Raw genomic sequence first — 22087 nt, 5'->3', positions numbered from 1 at the left:
TAGTAGGCGTATGGTAGAATAAGTGTACGCTTTTGACATTTCAATACTGCTGTTCTATTTTTTTTGTGTGTGTATTTGGACCACTTATGTTTTTACATGCATGTTTTTTTAAACATTTTCACAGTCCTGACTCTGCTGCTGGGTGCCTCATTGTGTGTGTGTGTGTGTGTTTCGGGTTTCTATGCTAATTTCTTCTGACAGTATGAAAGGTTTCTTGGAGCTCGTGTGTGGGCATCACGATTCTCGAGGTAAAAATGTCTTTTCATTACACATTCAAAAGACGAGATCACAGGGAGTTTTTCAGGCAGCGTTGCAGAAACATTCAGCCGCACAATGAAGCCCACCGTGTGTCCACGTCAAAATAATGTCAAGCCCAAACATGCAGCTCATCCTGCAGCAAATGCAACATTTGTCTCGTCCCGTGTGGCCACATAAGTGTTTTATAATAATATGGTTAGCCCCTGTGACTCATCACACACAAATGCAGAAATTATCCGATGCTGTGATAATGATTCATATATTGCAAAGCTATATTGTGGGTTTCATTCCCACCTCTTTCTGCAGAAACACTGAGCAGCTTAGGGGAGTTTAATTAAGAAATTCTTCCAAATTAAATAAAAAAAATATCCCTCTTCATCGCACGGGGAGAAAATGGTCTCCTTTGTAATTGGCAGAAGAATACTGATGAATGCTAATGAGTGAAACCTTGGATTTTTATAAAACCGTGCATTAGAGCGCTGGGTGAACAAGAACACTCAATGGCGTGCTGGCTCACAAGCTTTCTGTTAACTTCTATTGATGGACTCTATTTAACTCGACCGTGTGGGACAGAAGGTTTCTGTGATAGTTGCAGAGTGACTGTAAACTAACCCTGCCACCATTAAAAGCAGTGAAATATAGAACAAAAGCTGAGAAACCAGGTAAAAGGATGCCATTCTGTGTGTGCAGGGTGGTTTTACAAAGAGCCACTGAGGGTGTTCTTCATCACTGACATGCTGCTTTAATCCAAATTTTATGGAAAATAAATATGAATTGTTGTAGTCGGATGGTGGTGTCAGTTGTTTGCTTAGTTTATGAGTGCTGTGGGCAATTGTTCTTCATATTTCTTTAGGAAATAGTAAATACTCTCCTCTTACAGTGACACACTCTTTATTAGGAGCACCTGTGGAATTTAATATAAAATCTAAGGCAGCAGCTCTTCTGTAAACTTGACTTTGACAAAGCTTTTTTTCATTTTCAGTTTTTGTTGAGGCTGTCCAAAAAAGTGATGCTTTGTTTGTTATTGGGGTCACAGTGGGTCGCGTTGCTGCAGTGGACTACAATACATTTAACAAATAGTGTTTTGTTTGCTTTGTCCACTAAAATAGCATACATCATCCCTGACTAAAGTGGTTTGCTAAATTGTTTTGAGATTTTTTCCTGTAAAATTCAAGTTTTTGACCTTGTTAACACATCAGTGTCATGGGGTTTTGTGTGGATTAAGCAATAAACAACACAAAGTAACAGTAAGGAGTTACGTTTAGGCTGTTTTAAGTTAGGATAGTGTTGTATTTAATGAAGGAACCTCTAATTATGTGACTTTGATGCCCAGAGATGAGCTTCTAGGGGTGCAAGGAAAGACTGGACTTTTTGACCTCAAAAATTACACCTGTAACTGTGGTTACTATACACAGGAAAAATGACTGTACAGCACAAACACTGTTTCCATAAAATTATATTTCTTTCCAACTGTGCTTCATTCTGAGCTACATTTTGACAGAAACTGTACTTTCAGATATATCACAAATGTGTCTCTAATCAACATATCTTTGCCCTTTATTTCATGACTTTAATGCTGTCTATTTTCAGTCAACCAGTCAAATATTAGACATGGTGGGACTCATTGCCCTGGTAACAAAGGAAATGGAGCAGAAGGTTAAAGCAGTAGCTAATAGTTGCACTTTAAACCCAAATTGTGTTATTTTCCTCAACCAAATCAGGTAACTTAGGTTCCTAAATTTAACCAAGCTTCTAACATGTGCTTACTGTTACTTTATGCACTCTTAGAAGTAGACAAGCCTTAAGGAACCTTTTGGGGTTCCTTGTCATTGCCAGTGTGGAGGAACCTTTTGAGTTCAGAATAGTTCCTAGAAGAATTCCTGCAACAGATATTACCAACCCGGTCTCACGGGGATTCGTAAAACTGTCACGTAAGTTTTAGTTTCGGTTTCGTGCGCACCAACACGATTTCGTCATGTTTTTCGTGCCGCTCACCACGAAATGTTTTTCGCTGTGGTAATCACATCTGAAAGTGATTTATATCGGCGGATTCATGACGATCTAAGCTGTCCATCGGCGTATACTGCTTGTGTGATCGCGTTTGCGGCCGCCGGACATTCTTGAAATTCCTATGCAAATTGGTAAGTGTACCACCGGCTTATGGTTAGGTTATGGTTAGGGTTATGGTTAGGGTTATGTTTAGGGACGATGTCATGCAAAATATAGCGTTGGATTCGCCGCGGTTTTATATTAAAAATATAATATACACATTCTTTTGAAATACGTTCTGAGTGGCACGAAAAGTCCGCCGTTTAAAATACATTGGTGTGCATTTCGTGGTGAGCGGCACGAAAAACATGACGAAATCGTGTTGGTGCGCACGAAGCCGAAACAAAAATTTACGTGACAGTTTCACGAATCCCCGTGAGATCGGGCTGATATTACTGGAGGAACTCCTTAGAAAGGTTTTTCAGAGATTAAGTTTGTGGGGTTTGAAGCTCCATTCTTTTCTTTTTTTATTACAATTTTTTTATTACAATTTTTACATTGGTGTTAAGAGTCATTTGCAAAAAAAATCTGTCCGCAGAAATTCAGAAAAGATCGGCTCAAGTTTGGCTCATATACACAAAACCAGCCTTTTAGATTTGAATTAAGTCATTTATAGCCTCCAATATTGTTCAAAAGAGCTCCATTGTTAATGCCAAAGAACTAAAACCTATCATAAATCCTCAGTATGTTTTGTTTTGTAATTGTATTAATTCTAATACACATAAACTGTTTTCTCTCTATGTTTTGAAAAAATCATCCCTTCCCATGGCAGAAACATTGTCTTCTGGCTTTGTCTTCCAGACCCCAAGGCCCCAGTAGAACACATGTAGGTTGCCTTTAGTATGTAAACTTGAAGATTTTACAAAAAAAACAAAAAACATCCATATTGGACTGAAATTGCTCTGATACTCTTTTGCCATAAAATTAGCCAAACAGATTGTATTACATCTATGTTGAACTATTGGGAGGCTGCAATGAAGCTTCAAAAATAAAATGAATAAAACAGTGTCAGTTTGGCCTCACACCTAACTCAACAAAATAAATCTGGAGGGACCCCTTTTGGGAAGGTCCCTCCATGAACATTTTTTGAGTTCTTACAGCAATGACTCATGCTTTTAAAGGTTCCTTAAGGAATCCCCTCAAGGAAGAAAGGTTCCTTGAATATCCCCAGAGCTCTTTGAGGCTTTCTTAATTCTAAGAGTGATAACCAAAGGGTGATATTTCCCTAAATCTAACCATGTAGTTTTGGTGTCTATACCTAACCAATAATTGAAAATGAAGCTTTTATCTAAGAATAATGCTCCCATATGGGATGCACATCTCAATTTTCTGAGTGAAACTTCTGTTGGTGAATTATGCCTCCATTGTGTTCATGTGCTTATGCAGACTTTCAAACTAGAAGCTTTTCCAACTACATTTTCAGCGAGAAAATACATTCTTTTTAAAGTATAAATGCAGTTTAGTCACATAGAATCATATTGGGTTTTTTGTTGCTTTAGCTACTTGTATTTCAAGAATGTGTTGTACTTAGATTTTACTACTTTTCTACTTTTACGGCACCGTATTTTATAATGTTGTGTCATTTTGTGTTTTCTGAGCAAAATCTGACACGAAAATGAAATAGTTTCATCTTGTCTTAATTTTGTCGAGACAGGGTTGGCTAAGAATGCTTACAATTGGCATTTAGGAGTTTCTGAGGCTGAAATGAGTCAATTTTCAAGAATCCTCCAATGTCGTTTGCACACACAGTAAAACGAAAGAAACATTCCTCACCGGTTCAAGATGTAAAATAGGAAAAACACTGACAACTAAAATTATGTAGTGGATGTCTAAAAATAGCAGCAGGTTAAAATTTAACAAGCAATAAAGGTTACTGGCATATGGAAATTTATTTTAATGGGGTTTAACTGATCAGCAAAAGGAAAAGACTCACATTTGGAAAAAAGCAACTACTATAAATACCAATATTTTCTCTAACATCTTTAATTCATGATCCCAACTGCCCTCCCTATTCACAAACAGTTTGCAAAGAAATCTCCAGTGTCCACTACGGTGACAGAGAGAAGCCAAAGATAACAGTTTGGACTCCTGCTCGGAGGCTTCCACTGGCTGCCACTGTTGTTGCGCTGCAGGAACACAGCAGCTTCTCTGTGGCTCAGCAGCAGCAGCAGCAGACGAACGGAGGGGGGCGAAGAACGGCGAGCGAGTTGGCGCCGAGAGACGGGAGCTCTCATCAGTGACGGACTCACCGGTGGCGTGGACAGAGCTGTGGCGCAGGGAGACGAGAGGAGCTGTATAAAAAGGAAAGAAAAAAGGAAAAAGCAGGAGCTAAAAAAAGAGAGAGAGAAAAAACACCTCGAGAGAGAGAGAGAGAGAGACGGAGGGCGAGGGGGAAAAACAGCGATCACAGAGGGGAGAGAAGTCATTCAGAGAGAAAGTGGATGGAGCTGACAAGGACACAGAGGGAGGAGAGCGCAAAGAGAAGCCTTTCCTGACGGGAGGAGAGGAAAGTGGAAAAGAAGAAGAGGAGGAGGAGGAAACGGACAAGAGGTCGAGCTTATGAGGGCTTGACTGACACCAGAGAGGAGGAGGAGCGTCAGGGCAAGTTGATGGATTTGATTTGGGGAGAGTATTTTTAGCAGAGAGGAGACATGAGAGGAATGCTGAAATTAGAAATGCTGTTTCGGAGAGAGAGGAGAAACTCGGCAGAAAGAGGGAATAACAAGGAGATGAAGGAGGGGAGAGATGTTGAAATCAGAGTGTGACAGAACAGATTATCTCTGGTCTGGTCCCCCCTCCTGCGGGAAAGCGCTGAGAGTCGACGTGCGTGCATGAGTGGCTCCTTGTCCATGTGAACGCGTGTTGTAGTATGTTTCCAACTGTGGCTGCGCCGAGGAAGAGAGATGGAGCTGCCCCGTGGATACCAGCAGCACCTGATCACACCGCTTAGAGCCGAGTGAGACCAGCAGCAGATCAGTGACGAGGGGGGAAAAAAAGTGAGAAGTGGAAACAGACGAGGAGACGGGAGACTTTTTCAATCAGAGCTCGCAGTGACTTGATTGCCACCTCTTGCCTACGAACGTCTCTGCAAGCTGCCGAAACTCAGGAGAAGAGAAACCACAACACTGGAGCGAGGCGAGCTCTCGTCCGACAGACTGTAGCACCGACCGGTTCCCTCCTCTGCTCTGCCGTCTCATTATCTTAATTGCCTTCCCTTCTTTCATTTGTTTTTTGTATTTTTTTTGGTCCTCTCTGCTGAGCCCTTGGTGTTTTGTATTCTATCCTCCCTCTCTCTCCTCCCTCCCTCTGCCACCCTTGCCTTCGCTCTCTGTCTCATCCTCTCTTGTTCACTGTCACACTAACTGCCGTGGATGCTGGAGTCACTCATGTAGAAGACACCTTGCTTGGAGCACATTTGTCGAGCTGATTTTGAATTTTTTTTTTTTTTGCCCCCTCGTCTTCCCTTCCCCTGCTGAGATAAATGATTGGAGCGCCTGCAGATTGAGAGAATCAGGGGGAGATGACCAACAAGTAGCCGGTGCTGCTGAGTTCATCTGAGCTCCAGCAGGAGACTTCAAAACGCACAGCTTTCCCTGACGCTACTTTTCTTTTTTAGAGTTGCTGCAGCTAAGACTGCACAGGTCCATAGAGTTGGTAAGGGCCAAACACATATCCATGTGTGGATTACAGTAGTGGATTTATCCTGGAGCTACATGTGGGCCCCAGCCCCTGAGGCCTGGCTGGGAAATGATGCCTTTCCCGCGACTGTAGGAGTGCTGTGGGCAACTATGGCCCTGGAGGGCCGCTATCTCCGGAGGGGATCCCCGGCCATGATCAGAAAGGGCCATCAGCGGCGTCGCACAAAGCCAACTCTGGCTCAGGTCACTTCCACTCTGCTGTCAAGGACACGCCTTCATGGCCTGCGGCATGTTTGTGTCCCCGGCGGCTCGGTGGGCCGCAGGGCCTTCTGGCTGCTGGCCCTCTGCACCTCCCTGGGGTTGCTTTTATCCTGGTCCTCCAACCGCCTCCTGCACTGGCTTTCCTTCCCCACGTACACAAGGGTTCACGCTGAGTGGGCCAAAGAACTTGCCTTTCCCGCAGTCACTATCTGCAACAACAACCCCATCCGCCTCTACAAACTCACCAAGAGCGACCTGTATTTCGCCGGCCACTGGCTGGGCCTGCTGCTGGCTAACCGGACAGTGAGGCCCATGGTTTTGGACTTGCTTCAGGAGGACCGCCGGGCCTGGTTCAGGAAGCTCTCCGACTTCAGGCTCTTCCTGCCACCGAGAAACTTTGAGGGAACCAACCTGGAGTTTATGGACAGACTGAGCCACCAGCTGGATGACATGCTGCTCTCATGCAAATACAGAGGGGAGCCCTGTGGAGCTCACAACTTCTCCTCCGTAAGTCCTCTGCTGCATTTTGTGTCAGCATTAAACAGTCCAGTGTGTCCTCCTGTACCTCCATCCTTTTACATTGTCTTTACTGTCAGTTATCTCAGCCATCAACTGCAGTGTATTAAAGTTACAACAACATTTGCATCATGCTGAAGCAGCATATTACTTCATTACATTATCTCAGAGGAGAACATTCTCCTGTGCTATAGTTAGCCTTAAGTTACAAGGCTGTAAAAGTAATTGTTAAAACAGTATACAAGCTGTTGTAGCTTCCTCTTGTAGCTGACTGTTAAATGTAAGCAAATCTGCACGGGGCAATTTTTAAATCACCACCAGAGCTCTTGGGTGAAGGCATAAAACATTTGCAGCTTAGAAAAATGTAGTCATGGTCATATACATGGCTGACAGCTACAACCTCTAGATTTCAGAAAGATTCTCCCACAGCACCGTGCAGCCCCTCAGAGGAGATTACTGCCTCTGTGTCTGATCTCTTTCATATCTGTCTTCTTTCTTTTTGCTGTGTGGATGTTTGTGAGTTTGGGGATTTGTGTGTGCACTCTTCCTTTAGCATGTTTGAACCGTGGCAGACATCTCCTGTAATGTGGACGCCCAAACTCATCTTTGAAACTCAGAGGCTGACAGAAGAAGATACGCTGTATTGATATCTGTGTGCAAAGGCTGCAGGTGATGGTTGCCGTTTGTTGTGTGCATGTTGCTGCTGTGGAGTTTGTTGACGTCTCTTTGCACACTTTAAAGTTGTAGCTGTTAAAATGTTCACCAGAAATAACCAAATAAATGGTGTTTCCAGTCGTATTTACAGGCATTTTTCACAAGTAACCATTTGCTGTTGCCTCGATTCTTAGTGGCGTATTCAGTTTTTTCTGCAGTTGATTCAAATTACTAACCAACAATAGCATACAGATTAAGATAAAACAATGCATGCATATATTGAATCTAAAGTAGACTATAATTAGCCAGCTATGCAGCACTTAAACTGAAACTGTTTACTGGCTTTTGGAGAGTACTGCAGAATATGTTGGAAAAGCTGTTTTTGTGGTTTATTGGCAGAAATTCCTCTTCTTTTTTTTTTTTTTTAGAAGAGGCTGTGTCAGATCTGATAAATTGCCTGAAGTTATTTCCCTTCATTTTAGGACTGAAATTGGAAACTTCAAACAATAGGAGGGATATGAAGTTGCAAAGAAGTGATCTTATCAACCATCTGCAGCCTATTGCTTTTGTACTGGATCTTTGGCTAAACTGTTGATGGGGAAGTGGCATCGTATGTAATGCAGGCTACATGTTTTGACAAGAAAATGGAGTGCAGATGGGTAAAGAAAATGACAATTTTTGTGCTTACACATATCACATTGCAGTGTAATATTTTGAATGTCCCAATTCATACTACGACAAATGCAACATGAAAAAAATATGAGAATGTCTTCATTTGCCTGGTTTCGTTTCACAATATGCAAGCCAGCATGCTTTTCTGACCCACAGTCCTTTGCACAGCAGAAGATGTGTCACACACATTGTGGTATAGAGTAACATGCTTGAACCACAAGAAGCACACAAACAGGTGATTTCACACTGCAGAAAGCAACGGATTTAAGAGCAAAACAGTCTGCACGATATTATAGTGCACAACAAAGAAGTATGTCCAAATAATGTGTGCACGGAATGCAATGCTGTGTACTTTGTAACTGTGCTATGTTTGTGATTTGAAATTCAGGGAATATCTCTGGTTCGGCTTCAGTTTTGATCCTTTCTTTTCAACTGGAATGCAATGCTAAGTTGAGTCATTTGGTCATGAGTTCAGAATGTTTTTTTTTTTTTTTTTATAGCAAAATTCACTGTTTTGCAATTAAAGTAGGTCACCTTTTAGATTTGGGCAGATCTGAGGAGAAATTATTTTTTCAAGCAGGATCGAGATGGGGACACAAAGTGTGATAAAATGTGTTTTTCTACTAATTCTAGCAATCCAGAATATTTTTTATAATACACAATAATATAAAATAACAGTATGACAGTATTTTGTAAGCATAGACTGTATGTTAAACATGGATGTAGCGACCGTGACATCACCTGCTGGTTTGTGGGGTTTGGAATTTGGCAGTCACCTTGTTGGTTTTTGAAAACTACACATAGCAAGCAACAAGCGATCTGACTGAAAAGTCCAAGAGCACTGTGCAGCATATGTTAGCGACCTGTCAATGACCAAGGTAGCCTTACAACATGCACGTTTTTATTATCTATTTTGCACTAATTGGAATCATAATTTACACATCATGCTGTGTTCAAAAAGTGTTGAAACTAGCAGTTGGGGCCATAAACTCAGAGAAAATGTTTTCTGAGTTAACAAATCACATTAGAAATAGATTCATTTTCTCATTGACTTCTATGTAATCTGACAGTTTTTGCAACCAATAGTCGCCCCCTGCTGCCTGTTAAAAAAAATGTAGGTTTAAGACGCATTTTCATTTTTTTCACCAAGAAACTACATCCATCTTTTTTATTTGTGCAGTTTGTCTGTACAGGACTAACTGAGAATGTCACAAATTTTCTAAGGTGATCTTAGAAATGTGGAAAAAGTCAACTGGATAAGTTTTATGACGGCTTTAGAAATCATGCTGAGAGTATGCTTAGTCTGACACTGAGTTCATGCACAGTGGTTCCAAGGTGTTTTGGTCATGACTGTGCAAACTCTGTTATGAATTACTCTAAAAGTGGCATTTTAAGGACACATGAGGAGAAAGATGCCGTGGTCTGATATGGCTAAGCTGATTTCCAACATACTTTTTTTTCTGGTGTGCTTTTGTTTTCATCTTGATAATGCATTCAGCTCCCACATCTTTTCATTTTGTGTGTTTGATTTGAGCTTGCATTATTCCATAATGGCTGTCCAGGCAGCTCCAAATATAACTTGAAATAAGTATGTAAAGCAGGTCTGCAAACTTACCCTGGTTCAGACAGGTTTTTTGTATCCTCGCACATTACCTTGTCTTTAGTTGTCTTGCTGTCAGCGTGACATGACGGACACTCTGTTATTGAATAGCTGCGCAAGCAACCTGTAATCATATTAACCACCGAGCATATAACACCGATACGTCCTCATTCGTACGCCATATTACCACAAGATCCGGCTGCATTGAATTCTGGCTCTGCTTCAGCTCACTCAGGTGTTGAGCGTCTTCTCCAGCGAGCAGATTTGTTGTGGTGTCGTATTTTATAGCATATTGAACGTACATTTTCAATTTGTTTAGATGTTTTGTGGCTTTGTTCTCTCTATCGGCCTGTCTCTTGCTGCAGTTTTGTTGTATTTGTGTTAAAGCCAGCATTGCATGAAATCAGCAACAGCAATAAGTATTTTTTTTTTACTAAATACAGGCATTTAAATGTATTCACAAGTGAATTTTATGCTCTGGAGATGCAAGGTGTTTTGGCAAAGATTGACCCAGTACATAAACACAACTCTGCAGAGAAAAATACAAGGCATAAGACTGGACTCATGTAGGTGGACACAAACATGCTGGGTGAAATGATAGTGGATTGTCTCAGCGTATTGATTGCTGTGGACATTGTGGGTTAGAGTCCAGTGTTCTCTGTCTACACTGTATTCAGCAATGCCAGACTGGCAGGGGCTGCATATTATGGTATGTAGACCCTGATTTAGGGCTGCAACCAATGATATTTTCATTGGTAATTAATCTGTTGATTATCGTTGCAATTAATCAAGTTTAGTCTTTAAAATGTCAGAAAGTCGTAAAAAAAAAATGGTGATTTGTGTTTCCATAAAGATAACCAATAAAGGTAACTGTCACAGAGAAGGAAAGAAACCAGAATATAAACACATTTAGGGCTTTTGTTTTCTTAAAAATACATGCTTTGATTTTAAAAACAGCTTTCGATTAATGCAATATCTGACAACTAATTGATTATCTATTGCAGCTCACAAGAAAAGTCTCAGTGACCCACAATGGTTGAAGGTCATTGGCCTTACTTTTTTCCCCAATGTCCTTTATAGTATTTTTCTCTGTTCTTTCCATGGTGTTGAATTGCACTAAACACATAATCGTTTTCCATTTGGCCAAAGTGAGCACGGAGGAACTGCATTTTTTCTGGCACTGTCTAGTCAAATAAAAGTTTTTTAATGAGTTTAACCTCCTGAATGTCAATCAAATTATGCAGTAGACTCTCCAGTGTTGGAAAGAAATTCATGATTGCTGTTTGGCGGCAGCATGATTACAATGCTGACAACACTCCAGCAAGCATAAAATAACAACTAAGCAACTGAAATGTTGTATATAAAATAACCTTTTTAAAGTAATGGTTGGTTGTTTATTGGTTTGTGCACACGATTTGATCAAACGGGATAATTTTTCATAATTTTTATCACCTGTGGTTGGCAGCCCTGACTTTCTGCACTCCTCTTTTATTCGAATCATGCCTCTAAGCCGGTATCTGTTAAAAAAAAAAAAAAACACTGTTTTTTGTATGTGGAGAGACATATTCCTATTTGTTTAAATATAGATGGCAGCTTCAGTGCAGCTTTGGAAAGGTTCTGTTGATTTGTTGGTGTCACTGCTTTGTTACCTCAATATTGGCAGGTCACTTCCTGTCAAGGCAAAGCATTCAGTCGGGTGGAAGCGATGATTCATTACCAACATGAGGCTTGCGACTAAGTTGAGCATATGAGCGGTTTTCATGTGGAGTCTGGTGCTGCAGCGGTTCGCTCAGGCTGAATGATTTACTCGCATTTAATATGTCTGAACACGATGTAAGAATGGATCAAGCTGCGAATGGAAAATCATCCTCAGAGCAACTACTGGGCAGACTTAACCCTCTGAACCCCAAGGTTCACTGGCAGACATGTTGAAAGGCATGTTATCTCTAAAGCCTGCCAAAGTGGCACCACGGAAACTATAAAAACAAAGAATCAGCCTTGAAGTGATCATGATTGATGTGCAGCTCTGTCGGGAAAAAGAACCATGATATTGCATCAAAGTCACTTTGTTCTACATGCCCTATATTTAAAAAAAATGCCCAAACTCAGCTCTTTGCAGTGACCAAAATCTGTTAAAAGAATTAATAAATAAACTAAGACTTAAAAAAAAAAAACAACAACTCAAGAGTGACCTGTAGTTATGTGAAGAAAAAAATCTGGGTTTTCAGCTGAACTTGGCTCAACTGCAGGACAGAGAGAAGTTATTTTTGCCTTGAACTGTATTTACACAGAGCATATAGGAGACAAATATAAACCCAAGAGAATCAACATTTTTCTTCCAGTATCGGTTACACTTATGGCCACATGTTGTACATTTTGATTCCTGTTTTTTTTTTATTATTTTTATTTTAAACAAATTAAACTTTTGTTCATTACTTTTTATGATTTATGTCATTATAATTGTACTATACTGCACAAAAGACGTGTAGAATCATCTAGCCATGTTTGTTCTGTTTCCATAGAGGTGCAGGACTTTATATTGCAGGAAAAAACTAGCCCACAGTGAGTAAAAGTGTGACAGGACCAAAAAAACCCTCAAAAACTACCTTGGAGGGTTAAAAATTCTCAGCATCTACAAAGTTTGTTTTTTCAGTGTTCACAAAGAGCATATACTTTAGTTTCTTTTTCTTCGTGTCTTGATGTTATTCAAGCCTGGTTGAGCTGATCGATGTTAACAAAAATGATACCCACGGTGAGTAAAAATGTGAAAAAACACATTTAGAAACTGCTTGGGATTCAGGGGGTTAAACAACCAATCAGTGCAATCTCTCTGAAATATCAGTAAATCCGAAGAGGTGACACCATGAAGGACACAGTTGCTGCAGCGGCTCCACTACAAAAACAAGAAAACTGCAAATAAATCCAGATGTATTTGATCCCAAATTGACTGAGACCGTATTTATGAGAATATAAGTCGTACATTCTGGATGTTTTGACCATTTCACGGACAGTATTATTAGATGCTGTCAGCTTTACTCTGCACATCAGAGACCCGTTGTTTGCCCCCAGTCCTGCTTTCTTTCTCATCTTGTTTTACCTTAAAGGGGGGCCTCATGCCGTTAACGGGGCCTCGGTGGTTTGCTAATCTCATTAGCCTGCTGCTGCAAGTCAGCAAAGACTCCCCGAGGCCAATTCATTATCACTGCATTTAGAGCACTGTCACTCTCAGGACCGAAAAGGATGCAATGAAAACATTAAAGAGGACACAGGGAACACACAGGAACACAGACCTGCGAGTAAATGTGTACGTGAAAGCTGCTGTCTTGTGTGTTTGTGCACATTTCAATGATTGTTTTGGAGATCAAGTGAGAAATCCAGTCTTTAGGGCTTGGATATTACAGGCTTAGGAGCACAGAGGATGCTTTGAACTGCCAAGAAGCGAGAGGTTTGGAGGGGGGAAAAGGTAGAGGTTGGAAGTGAGAGGTGGTGTGGAGAAAAAAACTGGTGGGGAATACAGATGGGTCCAGCAATCTGATCAGCCTCTTTGCGGCAGCAGGATCACATCTGCTGAACCTACTGTATCTCAGCAAACTAGTAGAAGGTTGCCTGATCAATAAATCTGTTAGCTTCGTACTGTAGTTTATGGTGGTCTATTTTGCGCCTACATCTCCAATACTGATGTACTCTGAGCAGCCAGCAGCTAATCCTAACAGAAGCGTATGACAGGGTTGGAGGAAGGTGCCGGAGCGTCCTCACCTTCCTCAGTAAGAGCAAGTGATACCTTATCAAAGCTCCCTCTGTGTGCAGCAGATACTCATCTCCAAAGAGGAGTAGATATCTGCACCTGCAAAGACAAATTAAGCAGTGTTTGGAGTTGGAGAGTAGCACCTAATCATGTTCTGAGGTAGCGAATGGGGAAAAAAAAGAAGGAAAAAAAGGTGAGCCTCTTTCCCTGGCCAGTGTAATGCATCAACTGTATCTCCAGAGAAATCTCATAACTGCTGAGCTGCACTGCACTCTGAAGGTGTTTGGCTTCAGGAGGTTTGCGCGTACGTGGGTTTGAATTGTGAATTATGTGGTGCTGTGGGTAAAATGTAGTGTTATTAATGCAGGTGTATTAGTTTTTCTATCAGCACTGGTTCGAGCAGCTACGTGTGTGTGAGGCGGTTTGCTCCAAGCGATGACCCAAGAAAAAGTGATCACCAGGCTGCGATTTATCTCAGCTGTGTGAACTAGTGCGACTCGAGTACTTCCTCTGTGATGAACCACTCAACCAGTCCACTCGACACTGAGTGTGTTGGGTTGTCAAAACGTGAACATTTGGACGAAAATTAGCTGAGGTAACTATGAATGGCACTGGAGAAAGACTCTCTCTACGTGACTGTGGATCTAACAAACTCTAGGCTTTTAAATCAAGTGATATAACAACTGTTTCAATTATTGTCAGGGTTTTTTTTTTTTTATTGTATTAACCCTCTGAACCCCAAGAGGTTTCTGGGAGTTGTTTTATTTATTTATTTTTGGTTCACTTTGGGCTCATTTTCACTGCAACATAAAGTCCTGCACCTCTAAGGAAACGGCACAACCATGACTAGTAGAGATAAGTCAGAAATGTCTTTTGTGGAATGTGACGGTTATACTGTCATAGATCATAAAACAAACAAAAAAAAGTTGACCGTTGTCATTTATTTATTTTACAACAATAAAAACAAATTTCCAAAATCAACATGTGCAATCCTTTTTTTCAAAATGGCCACAGGTGTCACTAATACTAGACAAAATGGTGGCTCTCCCGACCATATTTTAGTCCTTGTATTTTTAATTTGCTTCCATACTTCCATCTCACGTCTGCTCTGCACGAACCCTGCCTGCAGTTCTGAGTTCACCCAAAGTTTTTGTCACGTGACTGTTAAATCATTCACGGTTGCCCCCAGGAGCGTGGAATATTCTATATTTTTTTACAGAACATGGTGCAAATGGTCTATTTTTGGCTCTTTTTAAAATGAGACATGTAGAATAAAACATTTCTGATTGAATATCAAGACTGTAAGCTTAGATTTGATTGTTGTTCTTGATGGAACGGCACGTCCATGACATGGTTAGTTCAAGAATTGTCATAAAGTTGAAAATCTGATGATTCTTTCTGTTTTAGCAGTTTCTGGTTTTGATGAATGGTGTCATTTTACCATTCCTTGAAAGATAACATGCCTTTCAACCTCTCTGATTGGTTTTGGAGTTCAGACAGTTAATGTAGTACTTGTCCTATTCATTTCTCAACATTTTTTCAATCGTATAATTACCATCATCTAATTTCTACGCCACTGCTGTTATGATGTCAGTCCGAATGATAAATCCTACTTGAGATGCTTGATCAGAAGAATAGTGGATTTTTATTTCAACTGGACATGTACATTATTAAATATATCAGATAAATGTTTTCCCTGAAGTGGAGAATCACTATTTTTACCGAAGGACCTAAAACTAAAAACGTTCATGACATGGATTCATCACTGCAGTGATATGTAGTTAAGACAAACACTGTAAAATGTATTTCAGCATCACTGTGGGACAGCCCTGCATGATGTTTTGTTTTTCTGAAATGCGATTTGAAAACAGCTTACAGCTTGAGTGCAACTCAACAACTGTAGGTGCAGTCTGGACCACTTGTTCAGGGCAGCAGCTACTTCATGTTCACCACTTTGTTGTTTTTCAGACTTGACGTCTTTCATCGAGGCCTCAAGCAGGTTCTTTCATCCTCACCGTGATGTTCTCACTTGTATGATCATCTTGGAAAAAATGCTGTTTTCAAACAGCGACTTTTCACTTGTTAGTCCCCGTTAATAAAGCGGACAGTCCGACTCACGTAGGGCTACTTTGTGTGGCTGGAACACAAGACCGTTGTAACTGTACAATGTTCTGCTTGTGACAGCTCAGCTTGTGCCTTCCCTTGTTCATACATCTCGGCAACAGAAAGGAAAAAATAATGCAGGCACGAGATAGTTTCACATCGTGCTTCTCAAGCGACTGGATCGCATTTGTGAAATCCTCTCCAGTAATCGTGTTAATTGGTGTCATGTGTTTTGCGAGGTGAAAAGTTATCGCATCAGTGATTCTCTCTGGTGTTTGGAACCTTTTCTCATGTGGTGTAACACTGGCAAAGACATCCAAAAGGCTTTCCTGTTTATTTTTGGTTTGGATGAAATTCAGATGTGGTTTTGCACTTGTCACATAGAGCAGTCAAATTCCAATGTAATGGAGATTCAAACAAAGCAGTACCATTGCATCATGTGCCAGAGTACTTGATTTTAATTATCATTACAATCTGTAGCCGAATTATCTTCAAGTTACTGCTGTTGTGTTGGTTTTTGCAAACAAATCTGCGTTTTGAGTGTTGCTTTCCTATTCTTTGTGCATTTTGCTGTGCACATGTGAACCTTGTATGTTAACAAACTTTTCATCTTGAAACAAAGTAATAAAAAAGCTTAGTGTATCTAAAACAAAACTAAATCTGTGGAATATTTCCTTTGCATTAAGCAATACAAACAGTTGTAATGGAATCTGTGATGTTTCTGTGATGTGACAAAAGCTCACATCACAGTGTTGATGCTGTGCAACTCTAGAGTGGTGAAAGGAAAATAACTGAAATGATTTACACTGTAATGTTGGATGGAGTCATTTTCTCCCCCATACGTGGGAAGAGACAATAGCAAAAGGCCAAATAACATGAGATGGCAAATGGTGTAATGATGAAACCTCTAGAACAAGATGTACAACATATTAGGAGGTTTGCCAGTGCTACATCTTTGAGGAAGTTGGTGTGAAGATTTCTACGACCATTTCAGACTTTCTGCTTTTATTCTCGTGTCAAATCCAACAGATTCGACTACGGAATTACCTCCAAATGCAGCAAAACAACATTAAATTATAGTTATTGCATGTTAATCAAGCTCTCCAGACACCTCAGTGGTGGATTTTTCATTGTTGATGCGAATGGAACCTGCACAAAGACTTGGACCGCCTTAAACTGCCCACAAGTTCCTGCAGTTGTAAACTTTAAGCTTAACCGTAGACAAAAAGTCAACAGGATGATGCTGTCTGTAGCTGCAGTCTTAGCACAGCCTTCTGGCACCACATTGTTGGGTCTCTGGTTATAATACTCCCACATTCTAAAAGATCGTGATGGAGGTTTTTGAGGTTGCAGCTTGTTTTTCAAGGCAATCCATGCTGCCATTTTTGAGACACACTTTTGTAATTGTCACCCACATTCTACAATGGTCACCCACTGCCATGCAACGTTACTTTTCTTGAGAGTCACGCTTTCAAGTGACTTCAAATTTCACACTGCACTTTACTGGGTCCCCACAAATACACCTGCCAAGTTGTAACCATACTGGATGTACCACTGTTGGAATATTAACAACTTATAAATATAACCAACATGAATCTCCTGCATTCCGGGATTTTAAAGTAAGATTATTTCAGCATCTTTTTTTGATGACTGTTTTGATTTACAGCATGCAACTTTACCGTTTTGTTTCACTTTTACCAACCTGAAATGTTTTAAAATCCTGAAAACAGCTGAAGCCTACCAGCTTTAGAGATAATTCACTTAACCGTACTTGTTAAAATGAATGGTAATGTTGGTCTGTTGCCAGATGTGTAATTACATGAGTTGATTTGACTAACAAGTTTTTCAGTTTAAAAGGTGATAAGGTGTCCCAGTTGTGTTGTTTCTGTTGCCTGCCTGTAAATTTAATTTTATTAATCTGTTCTCTATTTATTTCTTTAATAGAATCCAACTGGGCTTGAAGAAGTAAACTTTGGCCGCTTGCTAGAAAAGTAAATAAGAAACTCATTGCTCCAGTCATGAATTTACAGTAATCAAATGTCCTGTAATTCTTCAAGCAATTGTTTTACTTCAGCTGAATTTGCTATTTCCATTTTCCTCCCTGAGTTCCCTGTTGGTACTGTGGGTTAGAAAGTCACACTAATGGACTTGGATGTTTGTTTTAACTGCTCTTCTCTGTCAGATTTCTCTGAGTCTTTTGTGACCTTTTGAGGAAAACGCCTGGTATCTTTGAAAATTCATCTCTCCAAAAGGTTAATTGATTAAACATGCCCTTGTCTCCAGCTATAGGGCATGTTTATGGAATATATTTGAGAGCTGAAAAGGCGAGGTTTGCTCAGTTAGTCGGTGGGTTTATTTTCAGCTTCTATTTTCATTCTGTTGCTCTAATTATTTGTAGTTTTAGGGTCAGCGCTGAGGGAAAAGCAAGCTCTGCACCACCTGTTGACTCTCCCTTGTTTTACTTTGCACACTGAGCCTATAAACACAATTAAGAAACTGACAGAGGCTTATTTGCGGAGGGCCCCGTGAAGCTGCCTTCAAAGCCCGGTCAATCACTGTGGGGGCTGTCGATTGAGTTTTAAACACATCCAGGCAATAATGCGCTACTCTTCTCCTGTCGTTTGTCACTGACCTTTCAGTGGGATTCGGTAAAGCAACACCGTAAGCTCTTGATTTGGCTCAAAATAAACAACATTGGGAGTCAGGTGGAAGCTGCAGCTCCAACCAAAGCAATCTCATTATCGCAGGTGGCTCCGCGCAAACCAGCACCTCACAACCCCCCAATCCAATTTCCCTCTTCAGAACAGATGGCTGGAGTGGTTTTCTGAGCTCCAACACTCAGTTTCCGTATTAAAAACCATAACAGTGCTGTGTCCTATTATGACTGGTCATTGATATGCCACAGCCACCGGATACACCGAGCATCTATTGCTGTTTGACAGCAAGCTGTAGGCCACGATGAACAGTCCCCTTAATCTCCCGGTGTAATGCAGGCCCTGAATGCAGATGGAAAGATTATACATGGTTAGCATTCATCAGGACGCGCCGATGCATAAGCCACAGGACTTGTAAAAGGTTAGTGTTTGAAATGGAAAGCTAATGGATGTTGTTCTCTTCCATGAATACCATTAGCAAAAGCTGTATCCAATCTCAAGCACAGATGATAAACGGACAACTTACAGCAGACTCTTTGTAATATTGTGAAGAAAAACCATTTGTCTGTTGTCGAGTATTTATGCGAGACATAAGTGATGACAAGGGCAGTGATGGCAGGGTTTTAGAAATGTGTTGTTTTCTTGTTTGTCTCACCATTGACTTTAATCCTGACAAACACACGTGTACTTGTCTAGTGTCTGTCTTGTGTAGATACAGCCCGATCTCACGGGGATTCGTGAAACTGTCACGTAAGTTTTAGTTTCGGTTTCGTGTGCACCAACACGATTTCGTCATGTTTTTCGTGCCGCTCACCACGAAATGCGCACCAATGTATTTTAAACGGCGGACTTTTCGTGCCACTCAGAACGTATTTCAAAAGAATGTGTATATTATATTTTTAATGTAAAACCGTGGCGAATCCAACGCTATATTTTGCATGACATCGTCCCTAAACATAACCCTAACCATAACCCTAACCATAACCTAACCATAAGTCGGTGGTACACTTACCAATTTGCATAGGAATTTCAAGAATGTCCGGCGGCCGGCGGCCGCAAACGCGATCACACAAGCAGTATACGCCGATGGACAGCTTAGATCGTCATGAATCCGCCGGTATAAACCACTTTCAGATGTGATTACCACAGCGAAAAACATTTCGTGGTGAGCGGCACGAAAAACATGACGAAATCGTGTTGGTGCGCACGAAACCGAAACTAAAACTTACGTGACAGTTTCACGAATCCCCGTGAGACCGGGTTGGTAGATGCTACCTGCAGCTCAGCCTGAAAGTCACTAATGGCTTCTCGAGTGTGGATTTTTTATTTTTTTTGCAGAGTCTAGTGCACATTATTTGTATGTGGCTATGAAAAGGGAGATCTTGATGTAGTATCTCAAATTGAAGCTTGGATTCCGTTATTTCTGTTGGTGATTAGTTCAAGGACCTCTTCAGAAAGTTGAAGTTATGATGCTTCTTTCTGTTTTTGCAATTTCTGGCTTTGATAAATGGTGTCATTTTGCATTTTTATGTTAAACAATGATATGCAGTGGTGGAAAAAAGTTTTCGGACAGCCTTAAAATTGAAGAAACTAAATTCTACCAAAATCACCCAATGCTCAAAATTTCTTATTTTCATGGAACCAATCAATTTTAATTTTTGAATTACTTTTTTTTTAAATTTGGTTAATATTATGACTGTGATTACACTAAAGGAAATTGCACTTGAAGAATGCACCTAAGAGTGATTCTGAATGCAGTATTTCACAAATGTATGGGGTGTCTGAAAACTTTTTTACATCACTGTAGTTGTATCAAACCTTGAGTCTTTAACAGAATCTGGTTGCTGCAAACAATCCATTTTCCAGTAATATTAAGATTATACTTGTAAAATAAAGTCTTCTTCCATGAATACCGTTAGCAGAACTTGTATCAAATCCCCAGCAAACCTGATGAGAGGACAAGTTTCAGCAGACTCTGTAATATTGTAAAGGAAAACCATTTGTCTGGTGTCGAGTATTTATGCGAGACATAAGTGATGGCAGGGGCAGCGATCAGTGTTTTTCTTGCTTGTTTGTCTCACCATCGACTGTTTTATCCTCACAAACGCGATAGGTGTTCACTAAAGATATAAATACTACTACGCCCAAAGTTCAAATCTATATGTGGTGTTTGGGCACACCTCTGGGCAACAAACACCTACCTGCGAGTGTGTAAATGTAGGTGGACACTATGAGGCTTTAGGAGAGTACAATCCGAGAAAAATACGACATTCAAGATTACCCTAGAGTTGCATCAACAACTCTCTGACATAGTCAACAAAACTAAACATTGTAAGCTTTGCAAAGGTGAGATATTATTATTACAGGGCTGTTGTCCCACATTGCATTACATTGCACCACTTGTCTAATCTCAATACAGATAATGTATTTCTCAGCGTGAGCTTTTTTCCCCACCACCTACACTGTAAAATGTAATTCAAATACTTAATTACCTCTGTGTAACTAGATGATTTTGTCACTTACAGGACAGGTAACCTCGTAATTATCAGCCCTTGTAATTACCACATAGGAGAACTCGTCGTCAGATGCTCAGGTGTGTGTTGACAAAGTTAGCCTTGTGAGGATTAAAGTAGTGTGCATTGACGATATAACACCATATTATAGCTTGTAAGGTAATATGAACGCTCTCTGTGTCAGAAACTGTAATTACAATAGCTTTGATATGATATGACATCAAATTAAGCGACTGAATTAATTTGACACTCTGATTTTTGCATTAGAAAAAGGAATAAACAAATTACCAGTTTGGTGGAGATGTTTTTAATGCAGCAAGTCACTCACAGTTTTATGTTGAATCAAAGAACTGTTTGTGTAGTGATTGTTTATATGAGCCACAGTACCAGTATTTCTTTTATATGATCTAGAGTGGACAGTGTTATACACATTTTTATTTAGTGTGTATGCTAATCAGACTCAGTCAATTTATGACTCTGGGCTTTTGTTAACTCTCTGAGCCCCATTTTATGCTCCTGTCACATTGTTACGCACTGTTGACTCATTTTTCACTGTCAATATAAAATCCTACATCTCTATGGAAACAGCACAACCATGACTAGAAATAAAGAAAACTCAGAAATGTCTTTTGAGGAGTATGAAGAATTATAATGTGATAAATCATTTAAAAAAATTTTAAAAAAAAGTTGAATTGCTTTATTTAATTCAAAACAATTGAAAGAACCTGGAATGGGAATGGACAACATTTTTTCAAGTGTCCATAGGTATTACAGTAGGGAAAAAATGACCTTACATACTATATATATATTTTACTACTTTTAGTTTTACTTTATCAATGCTTTCCATATATTTGCTTTTTTTTTAAACAGGCTCTGGTGCAAATGGTTGTATCTCAAATTTTTGGAGACATGCAGAATAAAGTTATCCTAATAAAATCTCACAATTTAAAGCTAATATTTAGTTATTTTTACTGATGAAACAGCACGAGTTCAAGGACTTTCTGAAACTCTTACGTATGATGTCATTTTGCTGCTTTTTTTTTTTTTTTTTGAAGAAGGTACACATTTTTAAAGTGGCCAGTAGGTTGCTTATATTGTTGTGCCACAGAGTGCAGAATTAAAAATTTTTACATTTACAGGTTGCTGCAAATTGGGTTTTTTTTTTTAGAGGTTTTGATAAAACATACCGACTTTAAGCTCCAATTTGGTCAGGTTTTCAATGGAATGCCTTGCCACAGATGAATAGATGAGATCACTCAAAAAGGTATTTTGTGCACTTTCACAGAATACCAGCAACCAGAAAAAAAAAAAGAAGAAGAATGAAAGTTACATCTTTAAGCTTTTTGGGAGTAAACAGAACAGAGAATTTTCCCAAGTGCCCTTCAGTGTTGGCAGTACTCGTAATTTAAAAAAAAAAAAAACGG

General features: G+C 40.0%; 1 protein-coding gene across 2 annotated transcripts in view; it reads left to right on the top strand.

Moving 5' to 3' along the window:
• Positions 1–22087, top strand: part of asic2 (acid-sensing (proton-gated) ion channel 2) — a 530460-nt gene that overhangs the window by 359018 nt on the left and 149355 nt on the right. The window contains exon 1 of one of the 2 annotated variants that reach the window (XM_022196190.2): positions 4461–6713. The exons of the other annotated variant lie outside the window; for it this stretch is intronic. Coding sequence (XP_022051882.1) covers positions 6021–6713 — 693 coding nt within the window. The 5' untranslated portion in view covers positions 4461–6020. Of the gene's footprint in view, positions 1–4460; positions 6714–22087 lie in introns of those variants that run through there. 2 annotated transcript variants of the gene reach the window in all.

Source organism: Acanthochromis polyacanthus, chromosome 21, assembly GCF_021347895.1.
Source record: "Acanthochromis polyacanthus isolate Apoly-LR-REF ecotype Palm Island chromosome 21, KAUST_Apoly_ChrSc, whole genome shotgun sequence".
NCBI lineage: Eukaryota > Metazoa > Chordata > Actinopteri > Pomacentridae > Acanthochromis > Acanthochromis polyacanthus.
The sequence above is the reverse complement of the archived record's forward strand: the minus strand, read 5'-3'. Positions and strand labels throughout refer to the sequence as shown.